At 34.8% G+C, this 12,326-nt stretch overlaps 1 protein-coding gene across 1 annotated transcript in view; it reads left to right on the forward strand.

Annotated features, from left to right (window-relative positions):
* Window positions 1-12,012, forward strand: part of LOC121411906 (fibrillin-3-like) — a 101,832-nt gene extending 89,820 nt beyond the window's left edge. Inside the window, 10 exon segments of the mRNA XM_041604796.1 lie at window positions 40-168; window positions 1,064-1,216; window positions 2,572-2,841; window positions 3,238-3,369; window positions 4,211-4,324; window positions 5,334-5,378; window positions 6,777-6,962; window positions 7,518-7,707; window positions 8,974-9,227; window positions 10,195-12,012. Coding sequence (XP_041460730.1) covers window positions 40-168; window positions 1,064-1,216; window positions 2,572-2,841; window positions 3,238-3,369; window positions 4,211-4,324; window positions 5,334-5,378; window positions 6,777-6,962; window positions 7,518-7,707; window positions 8,974-9,227; window positions 10,195-10,433 — 1,712 coding nt within the window. The 3' untranslated portion in view covers window positions 10,434-12,012.
* Window positions 12,013-12,326: the final 314 nt, after the last annotated feature.

Consider the following 12,326-nt stretch of genomic DNA (forward strand, 5'->3'; position numbering starts at 1 on the left):
CCGCTAATTTATCATGTCGTAATTCCATTTTTTCCTCAGACATTGATGAGTGCGATACTGGAGATTACGATTGTCACAAGAACGCTTCGTGCGAAAATGAAATCGGTGGATATACCTGTGTTTGCGTTGAGGGTCATTTTGGGAACGGGACACACTGCGCTCAGCTTGGTAAGTAATGATCATTTCAAACCTTGATAATACTTTAATCATACAGCAACATGATGTTACATTCGCATTTCAGAATACTTTCATTCAACTTGAAGGTGTCCTGTATGTATACTATTTCCATTTCTCAGCAAATATCTGCAGAAATTGTTTTAAAGGTACAATTGACCGACTCCTTGTATCTGATCGGATGTGAGCAAAACTTGGAGAGGAAAACCACGGACAACATGCTTTGTGAAACATTACATTGATTTTTAAAATTCTATATTGTATTTATCTGGAATGATCTTCAATACATTGACTTAATATCCATTTGCATTCATTGGTATTACAGCAATTGCATCCGTGATTGATTTGAATTTAAGTATGTACACGATTTCAGTATCTCTGCCCTTCATAAAGCATTTGCATCCATAGGTCAACATTTAGAATTTCAATATTTACAATTCTTCAGTGTATTCTGATCTTCATAAAGCATGATATTCATTATGTTTATTGCTGTGGTCACACCAATGAAACCAACTCGCTGAAGATGTTTCATTGAAGAGAATGCAATTGTTTTTTATTAGTCTAGAAGGTGTTTTACAAAGACCTGAGTATGACTTAACTCTTTGTGAGCACGCATGTTCTTAATCTGATTTATTGATATGTGATAGTGCCCATCACATTCTAATGATTTTGATCACATCTTAATATTTGTGAAACAGTCCCCTGGGGTCGGTTTCACAAATGTGGCCGTAGCATAAGTCAGCTCAATCTTGCTATCATTATCTCACATACTACTGCACTCACTGAGAAGAAAACACATTAATTTGATGTCTCTATTTAGGATCTTGTAATAACACACAAGTATATATATGCATGAACTATATATATGTTTCACCTATATACTACCCAGATGATCGGTCATGTGATGATGGCCCCTGTTTCCCTGGGGTGGAATGCATGGATGTTGACCCCACCATGGTGGACTACACACAGCCATTTGTAAGGCTGTATGAATGTGGAGAATGCCCTGAAGACTATTCTGGAGATGGTATCGAATGCATCAGTAAGTAAACCTAACCTGTCACCTGCATTGATGCTAAATGATGATTTGATGCACATTAAAGGTTCACTCAGGACCATTGGCGGATCAAAGGGGGGATGGGGGCAAAACTGTCCCGTGTCCCCCTTTTGAGAGGCACAATTAAAATTTGTAATGTAAACATGCAATTAAAACAGAAGTGTGCCCCCCCCCTAAAGTGGAGACTTTTTTTTGCTTGTCAAAATTTTTCGTAGACGAAATGTTCTCATCTTTTGGTTGAAAAATTTTGTTTTGCTTATCAAATTATTCCTTTTGAAAATGTGCCCTCCCCTTTTGGAAATTCCTTGATCTGCCCCTGATTGAAACTCATTTTTTCTGCCATACATTCACATGCTTATTCTCTTCGGTCAGGTATGTATCTTTGGACAGGGTTAAATTACAGTCAAATGGTTTGATACACATGCTGTATAAAAAATTTAGCCAAAAGATTAATTCATTTTATTTTTAGGCCATTAGGAGGATATGATTGTCAATCAGTCTTCCAAAACATGTATTTACCAAATGAACTTACCAAAAACAAAATCACAATACGATTTTACATTCTGCTTTCATTTGCAATTGTGTCCATGATTTCTTGATTTGTTGTAATTTTGCTTGTTCATTTGGTGTGAACTTTTTTATTTTTAAGTCAAATATTGTAAATTCAACTGTCAAGCTGTGATCATATGCTTTAAGAAATCTTGAATGAAATTTTTAATGTCTTATTCACACACACACATGCATGCATACACACAATGACATATCATCTGATTTATCACTCTAAATATAAATGCTATGTACAGATTGTAAATTACATAAGTCAAGATTTCAAGAGTAACTTGAATTAAATTAAAACTTGTATTAATAGCAAGTTACATACAGTTTCCTAAGATTGATTTGATGCTAGCTATTTTTTCAAAATATTTCATCATCAACTATACCTATTTGGAGCGTTGTGGCCCAGTGGATTAGTCTCCGGACTTTGAAACAGGGGGTTGTGGGTTCGAATCCCAGCCATGGCGTAATTTCCTTCAGCAAGAAATTTATCCACATTGTGCTGCACTCAACCCAGGTGAGGTGAATGGGTACCAGGCAGGAATTTATTCCTTGAAATGCGTGTGCACTGTAATCATAGTAATTACGGCAGCCAAGCTACAGCTGGGGTAATAATATCCAAGTCCTTTGGAAGCGCATAGAGTCTTTATTCATAATTGTGATATGCGCTATACAAGAACTGTTTATTATTATTATTATTTTGAGCAGAGGGTGATTGAGGATCTTCCATTTTATTGACAGTTGTCCATTCTCACTACTATTTTTGCCATTTTTCCCCAATGTAGAAGATTACGTACCTCCGTTGATCAATTTGACGGTCATCGCCATCAGCCACGAGGATCCGACAGTAGACGCCCTGGCGCAGGATGCAGAAATCCGAGCATTCGTTGCTGACCCATCGGCACAGTATGGCACCATGGAGGTCGCCTCTGCGTTCACTGGTCCTGATGGCATTGCGACATTGATGGTTCCTCATAACCAGTCTTTGATCGTCACAGCATTTTACGATGGTACACTGGCCAATTCAATAACTACCAAGGCTAACCTTAAGCAAAGTGAGTAGAAACAATGCTAGCTTTTATCAAGTTAATTGAGTCAGTCCTCTGGTAAAGTAAATGGAAATGTTGCTCTGACACTGCAAGTTAGGTTACTCTTGTACTGAAAGTTAATTGAGCCAAACCTGAAGCAGAGAAAAGGGTAAACAATGTCTTGAAAGTTAATTTAGCTAAACCTTATTCATTGAAAGTTGAAACAATGCTCTTATATTTTGAGTTAATTGAGTCTAACTTTATGGGTAGTGAGTATATAGAAACAATGTTCTTACATCGAAAGTTAACCGAGTCTAGCCTCAAGTAAAGTATGTGGAATGATGCTTTTATATTGGAGTAAACCCATATCCTAACCTTCACTATGTGATATTCCCTGTGAATATTTATCAACCATTTCTGCAGAAAACGTTGTGACGATACCAGTAGCTGCCTTTGAGGAACTTAATTTGTTCCGTTGGTTACCAACCAGCTCCAACACCTTTGCTTTCGGAGGCGTCGAGGGGACATCACAGTATCAAGTCTCTATTCCTTCCGGTAAGTTATCAAATCGACTTCATATTTATTCAATTAATTCATTCACCTGTTTACAGAATTTTTTTTATACAGGGTAGCTTTGGCAGTGGCCTTACATACACTGTTTTATAGGATGCTATTCCTGTCTAACAAATTAATACATGATTAAATGAAATTGCTTTCTAATTATTTTATATGCTTAGTTCCCTTGAGATTAACAACTGAAATTTTATAGATTGAAATCAAGGTTCGAATGAAAACACTCTATGAATCATTACAGTTTCATTTGAATTCATTAAAATGATTATGTACTTTGGTTTTATAAGTATGCTTCATATCTCAATGTAATGGAAAGGAGCAAAGATATTATACTATCTTAGATTCAATTCTATGCATATCTATTTTGACATAAATTTGAGGTATCATGATGTTTATATGGTTAATAAAGATGAAACAAGTTTACGTTTATGATCTAATTTAAGAATGAAACAAATTTTCATCTTTTCACAATCAATTTTATGTTTACCTTGTGAGCTTCCGCCTGTCCGTTTTACCGGCTCCTTCAGAGAAGCTGGCTTTAAGGCCCAAATTCAAAGTCAAGATATTTGAATAATCATTTCAAATATTTGCTGAAATTCAGGTGCTGGTAAGCAGAATAACTCATTTGTCATGTTGCCAATGTAATACCTCCAAAATTTGGGCCTCAAAAAGATAAATGCAAATTGTACAACACAGACTAGGTATAAGCAAAGTGGAATGAGTATTAAGTCAAATATTTCAAATTAATAGCAGGTAAAAAGAGCAAAGAATGTATAAAAAACTGTTTTGTGAAGGAGGACATTTGTTTTTTAAATGTTTACAGGGGGTCTACGTGTTCGAAGAAGGGGCCTCGTTCAAATTGAGTTTTATGGAGTGAATCTTACAGTTCCAGAGCAGTATGAACATGCTCCAGAAGCAATAGGCGTGGTCACTTCGGGTAAGTTATTTTTTTATATATATAATTTGAATACATCAGGCTAAACAGTAGGTGATGTCGCAGGTCATAGCTGATTGTCTATGATTTTACATGCTCTTTCAAGTAACAGAGTTTCATTGAATTTCCAAGACAATGAACGTGTCATGTTACAGAGATAACATATTAATATTACTAATAATAAATTGAATTATAATATATAATAAAACATATAATTTTAAAGTGTTTATCCATCTTAATTAGATGCTCAAAGCCTTTCATGTTGAATGTTAGAACTTTAAAAATGATTACATAAATGGTTGTCTATCAAAAAGGTGTGTCCGGGGGTTACCCCTGAAGGTGGTCAATGTCATCTTGGTTTTCAAAGAGAATTTCATAACCTAGTAATAGAGATGTAATTTTATAGATATTCAATTAAAAAGAAAAAGTTCACTGTGATGATAAGTTGGTTTTAATAAAGAAAGAAAATATGGCAAAAAATGTTGGTTAAAGTTTGATGAAAATCCATCAAAAAATACAGGAGTTATGATTTTTTCTAAATTTGGTTTTGTGACATCACAGATGAGCAGGTCCTCCATATGTTTTGTGATGTAAATTTTAAATCATATCATTTTCCAGAAAAAATGAAAGTGATGTTATTTGTAAGATGGATGTATCACCAGACACATCATTTCATAACCTCTTCTTTAAGGAATATATTTTCTTCCCTTAAAAAGAAAGTAATTTATGGAATTTACATCACTTGATAAATACAACATCACATAGCATCATATAAAACTGCCACAAGTTCAAATCTTTAAAAATTCTCAACTTTATAATTCTTTGATCGATTTTCATTACACCTTCACCAATTTTTCTCAGAAATTTTCTGCTTAGTTTGATTAAAATTAACTTATAAACAGGTTGAAATTTCACTTCAATACCATACAAATAAAATATGGAAAGGACAGTTTATATCATAAATGTGTTGAAGATGTAGTTATATTTATAATCTATTTTGTTATCATTTCAGGCTCCAGGAGGGGAGATATTGGAGCACTCCCTGATCTAGAACCACGTAAGTTCTCTGGAATGACATCTACCATTTCCATTTACAGAAAAGCCATATATTATGTTCATTCAGTGTATACTTTCTCTCTTTAACTATAACACACTGTGTTCAAATAGTGGACTATGCAAAGTATGATTCATATGGCTCAAATGATTTAATCATTTAACCGATTTAATCATGTTGATACAATTTCACACTGTGGGCATCTCTACAGAGTGAGCGTCTCAGTGTGTTCCAATAGTGGACTATGCAAAAGTGTGATTCATACTGCTCAAATGCTCATATTTAATTGTATGGTTATACAATTTCACACTATGGGCATCTCTATAGAGTGAGTGTGTCACAATGTGTTCAAATGCTAAAATTTGCACTTGTGGTTGTACTGTGGACACGTAGCCCTATAATGTTAGTTTTCACAGTGTGTTCAAGTTGTGGACTATACAGATGTGATTCACACTGCTCACATGCTTAAATTTTAAATGTGGATATAATTTCAAAATGTGGACACCCGTACAGAGTGTTCACATTTTGGACTATGCAAAGTTATGATGACACTGTTCAAATGCTGAAAGTTACACTTGTGTATATGCTGTGGACACCCCTACAATGTAAGTGTTCACGTTGTGCTCACACTGCTATTTATTGCAGATGTGAGTCACATTGTTCTAATGTTCAAATTCATTATTTTTGGATATGATTTCACACTGTGAGCACTTCTAAAGAGTGAGTGTTCACAGTATGTTCACATAGTGGACTAGTGCATATGCAAATTGCACTGCTCAAATGCTCCAGTTTAACAGTGCGGGTATTATTTCACAGTACGTGTGAACACGTCTACAGAATGAGTATGTCACAGTGTGTTTGCATAGTGGACAATGAGGAGATGTGATTCACGCTGTTGCAATGCTCAAATATATAATTTTAGAGATAATTTCATACTGTAGGCAGTATTCACAGTGTGATCAGATAATGAACATTGTGAATATGATATTCACGATATAAGATTTGAGCTTTTCACAGTGTGTAGATGATTTTGAACATGATTTACTGTTCCACACTGTGATTCACTGTGTTCACTCCGGTAGGGTTGTTCATTTTCATTGTTTGATTTGCCTGACATAGCAGCTACTCTGCTATGTCTGCATAATCACATTGATTTGAAATGGAGCACCTTGGGACATCCAGGGCTCATTTCATTTTGAGTTGCAACTGTTGTAACTTTGCCATTATGCCAACTTCTATGGTAACAGTGCTCAACATCCAATGATGATCAAGGTTACCATGATAGTCGCAATAATGACCAAGATGAAATAGTTGTAAGTCTTTATGAAACGGCCTTCAGAAGATCGAAGCAATCGTTATTATCGCTATTATTTCATTGTTCATGTTTTAAAATTATCACAGCAAGAGCTGAACTGGTTGGTCTTGAGGTACTGGGGATGATGGAGTTGAATGTCTTCGCAACTACTTCTCCGTCTGTTCCCACAATTTTGACTGACGATGTGACTATCACCATACCTGTTACCAGTCCTTCTAATGATATCAACGTCGGTGATTCTGTTGATGCATGGTACTTCAATCCAGACCATGGTAAGGGACTCTTTTATTTCACCTAAACATTGTTTCAAAGTATGTTTTGTTTCGTTCTTTGTACTTCTGGGGCCCTCATCTTACAAAGAGTTGCGATTGATCAAATCATCGCAACTATGGAAAGCCAGCAAAGTCAACATATAAAATGCGTGTTTGTTCAAAAAAAAATTCTGGATATGTATGTATATCGGTAAAATCATTGATTTCTTGACAATTAGGTGTCTTCTATGTTTACAAAGGACATTTTGCAATTTCCTGTGAAAAAAGTTATGACACTGATAGAGTTAGTGTCATACTTTTTTCCACAGGAATTTGCACAATGTCCTTTTTAAACAAAGAGAAGCACAGTGAATTTTCAATAAAACAGTGAGGGCATGAATATACATCATAGTTAGAAAATATTTTGAACAAACATGAATAATACATATTGACGTTGCTGGCTGTCCATAGTTGTGATTGATCGGATCGATCGTAACTCTTTGTTTGTAAGATGGGGCCCTGGCCTTTTCTTTCATACTTTTTCATATTTATTTGTTTAAATTTTTCATTATGCAGGTGTGTGGATAAAGGATGGCACAGGTATAATCAGGAGAGACCCTGAATCGGGACAGTTGGTATGGGAGTACGAAGCAATTCACTTTACTTGGTGGGCTGCAGCAACTGTTCAGACTCAGACTAGCTGTGTGAAGGTCAAGACCTGTCTAGATGGGGCATGCAATATTCCTCTACCTGGTGTTAGAGTACAGTAAGTCATTCATACTATCAAAAAAAAAATCAAGCAGAAAGGGATAGTCTGAACAGAAGATGAATCGTAATCATGACCACTCTATAGAAAGCTGAATAGTAAAGACAGTTGTTTTATATGTTACTGTATGCATTGACCTTCTGGTTTCATGTTATAGTTGGTTTGTAAATGGTATTGTTCATTTAATTCCAAGACCATGTTTACTATTTGACAGACAAGATATATTGCTACCCATATATTTGACTCATATATTATATTTTCAAGATAATCTGTTATTCAGAACAGGAGTTACGACCATTTAGTTCTATTCATACACATTCTTCACAAAGCATTTTGTATAGTAAATGATTTTATGAATGATTAAAACTAGTAAAAGCAGATTCAATTCCTAAAGTTTTTACCACTTAATAAAAAGTGTGATTGATTTGTCAATTATTTGGTAGAAAGCTACTTTCCATGCATGGTGGCAAAAATGATAAATTATGTACATTTAGACTATATTTTAAACTTTCGCTAGTATGGTGTAAAGTGATTTACAATCACAACTGACTTTACACACAGATTTATTCGGGGGGGGGGGGGCACTAGACCAAAAAATTAGTAGGGATGTGCCACGGGCGAGACAAAAATGGGCCATGGAGCGGGCCAATTGTAGAAAGGAGGGTCCTCGGAACGGGCTTCGGAACAACAAATGTTTGTGAAAACGGGGGTCCTTGGAACGGGTTGCCTGCAAGTAAGTGCATATGCATCCCTATGGAACGGGCATACGCATGCAGCTAGCCCGGCGGCACGGGCGCTGGGTGCACCAGCGCAAAGGCGATAGTCGGACAGCGCTCTGCGGCTGCTTCTCACCAAAATTGTGACTCATTGTAGCAGATCAATGCGACAGGAACGGCGTAAACGGAAAATATGCGAAGCTTTGGAGCGGATTTCTTTCTTCTTTTTTCATGCTAAGAAGAAAATAATATGGTTTAGAGCGACTTTCTTTGTTTTTTTTCTCAATAAGACAAAAATTCTATGCCTTGGAACGAATTTGAGTGTGAAAATGGGGTCTCCTCCACCTCACATACGAACTGTGCATTATATACTGAGTCCCCCCCAGGATTTTAACATACAGCTTCTGATAACAGGATAGGGTATACTCGTTGAAGGATAAAATATCAATGTTGTATTAATGTGTAATAGTTTCTTTCATATGATAGATAGCTAGTAAAGCAAATGAATATTATGTTTTTTATTTTTATATTCTTTTTCCTTGCTCTTTAGACTTACTGGTGAGGATTATGCTTTCTCAAGCTCAAGAACTACTGACCGATATGCAGAGGCATTCTTTAACTTCAAACATGGAAGAACTGTCACTCTTGAAGCAGTGTGTGCCATGGAGAGGATGACAGTAGCCAGTACCACACTGGTTGGTGCCTTTGACAATGCAGATGCGGACATACCAGCCGTCAACGTCGATCCACTTCTACCATTGGATGTCTGTAGGGAAATTACCATCACCATCCCTCTCCAATTAAGTAAGTGGCAACTTCTTAAGTTTTAACAATATTGTTTTCCAAACCACAATACCAAGGAAAAACTGGACAGCATGTTTTTAACCCATGTTATAAAGTCATGACCTTTGTCATCTCATTATTAAGATCCCCTTTAGACCTGTAAATGTACCATGAATAGTCTGGTTTCCTTTATTTTTGAACGTTTGCAGTTGGATATGGACCCGTTCCGTTGAAATGAGTGGTGCTGATTACCTCTCGGTCTCCTAAGGTCACGACTAGACCTATTAACTAACGTTAAATAGTCTGGTGTTTCATTCAAATATTGCATGGTGGCAGCAGTGGGATGTTATGGTGCCCATTACCTTGTCATCTATTATGGTCACTACTACTGGATCTGTAAACTTACCTTAAATGGTGTGGTGTTTCTTTCAACATTTGTGTGTGGTGGCAGCAGTGGGATAGACCCATGCTTCAAAATGTCTAGTGCTTTCTCCAGATCCTTGCTGAAATTTAGGGGTTGTCGGATGCCTTTTAAGCCCAGCCGTCTCGAGTCTTTGCAAACTTCATGTCATTGCAAAATTTATTATTAATGTATTTTGTTAAAGTTCATTCAGTAAATGTAAGGATTAATATTATGTTGCTTGATTATGACGTTGCTGGTGAAAGGCAGATTTCTCTTCTCTTTGATAATTCAGATCATAAATATCTTAAGTCGCAAGTTCAAACCATTTGTATAAACATATTTTCAATTGATCTCTGGCAATTCGTATCCTCATACTTGCAAATGATCTGAGTTTAAACCATCTGTTTAATCATATTTGAAAATGTTTGAGTTGCGTAACTTTTCTTTAATTTATTCATTCATTTCTATTTTTTTATTTATTTTTTTATTTTTTAATTTTTTAAAATTCATTTATTATGTATGTATGTATGTATGTATGTATTTATTTATTGATTGATTTATTTTTTTTTTTGTATTTTGCTCCAGGTAATATCACATGCCCGGACCCTGGCGATGTCGAATTCTCTACCCGCAACCTCAGGGGTAGGACTTACTCTGATGCTGTGCAATATACATGTGACATGGACAGATTTGCTGAAGATGGAGAGTACAGAACATGTCTTGAGTGTGGCTTGTGGTCCGGTCGACCTGTCCAATGCGTAAATAGAGCGGGTTCTGCCAAGAAAAGGCGGCGACGTCGCTCAAACAAACAACCAACTGCTTGAATTTTAACACTTATTAAACTTGTGTAAACAACAAGATGTAACCAGATCAACATATTTGGTAACTTTTTCATGTAAAGTACATGTTGGTGCTAAATAAATTCTTCGCTGAACCAAGTATTGCTCATACATTGATGTTGTTTTTTAAGAGAAGCAAATCGCATATGTTGTGATTGTGTTGTATCTATGGGAGTAATGAGCCTATTTTTGAATACATACCCGTATGTTAACTTATGATTTTGATATTATAATACCTAATTGGTATAGGGTCACGAGGAATATTCTGTGTGCTTAGGCCCTCCTGTAAAATCTGTTAAAGTAATCATCATGTTATATATATATAGATAATAAGATAAATTAAATAATGTTCAAATGTTTCTGTTTAATCCTAATAATTAAATAATGAAGAGATAAATTCTCAACTTTTTTTCTTTTATAAACAATTTATCTCTATCATTTTTCAAAATCTATCTTAACAAGAATCTACTGATAATTCGTTTTTTGTTGCGATCATTATTACGTGGAAAAATGGTTATTGGTTACAGTGTCTTTTGTATTTTTTTCATGTACATTTTTCTGTACTATATAGTAAATACTTCACTTATTGTTGACAGAAGACGATACAATGTATAGCGACTTCTGTTCAGCACATATGTATAGATATGTTAATGTATAATGATATATCAAATACAATGTGAAATATCGGTGCTTGTTTATTTTTCACTTTTGGATAACTTAAAGGTATTTGTCCCAGGCATTACTGCAAACAATGTATACTTGTACAGCCTTGCAACTAAGAAATGGTCATTGAAGTTACAGATTCAGCACAAATATCACATTCTTCAGTAGCAGTAATGTGTGGGACACCATGTCGGAAAATATCTTGAAATTGTCCTTTTTTACATCTTGTTATTTTTATCATTTTATGGTGTGTATGCAACAAAACAAGATTTTATCAATACTATCTATTTATCATGCTGCAATGAAATATAATCTGTTTTGGTAAATAGCGTTATTTAATGTTATTCATTCCTGAACGATAAATCTGAAACATAAGATCCTCAAAAATCATTATGGTTTTAAACAATTGTGATATTTTGTGTAAGTTTTACAAAAAAATTATTCAATTCAACATGATATGTTTTTATCAAAAGTGCTTTTTGTGGTATTCATTACCTAGACACATGGGAAAAAGGAGATCATCACATATTTAATTTTGTTTTTAGTCTACTGGCTTAAAATCTTTAAGTAAAAAAAAGTAATGAAAATATTTGTCAACATCATCATCACCATCATCAACTTCATCATGGTCTTCATTATCTAACATTAATGATACTCTGAAACACAGTTTCACCCCCCTCCCATTCATATAGCTATTGCCTTAAAAAGATGTTTCAATAAAGAAAAACAGATTACAAAAATCACCAAATATTACATTAAAGACCGAATCCGCTGTTGTATGATTTATATAGGTACTATTTTTGTCATTAACTTCTATAAAATATCTTATTTGGTGCACATTTTTCTTATGAAAATCAAATTAATTAGTTTTGTCCCCATATCTTAAGCAAACATAAAAATCCAAAAATGCTCAACTCTTTTCTGTGTGATGTTTATTTTTTGAATCAGCATTATTGCTATGTATATAATAAGTTATAACTATTGGTTCTGTATGCGTGCTGTATGTCTATTATGTTGGATTATGTAACTAATTTTGTCTATCATATCAAGTTTTTGCAATCTTATGCGTGCTAGAATTGTCTATGCATTGAGAATTTATGATTTTTTTGTGTAAATCCTTTGTTTTAAGTAATACTACATGTACGTTATTTTCATTCTTGTAACTAACTTTTTTTTATACTTTCAATCAATGTTCCTTGTTTCATAACATTTACC

This window comes from Lytechinus variegatus, chromosome 3 (assembly GCF_018143015.1).
Source record: "Lytechinus variegatus isolate NC3 chromosome 3, Lvar_3.0, whole genome shotgun sequence".
Lineage (NCBI taxonomy): Eukaryota > Metazoa > Echinodermata > Echinoidea > Temnopleuroida > Toxopneustidae > Lytechinus > Lytechinus variegatus.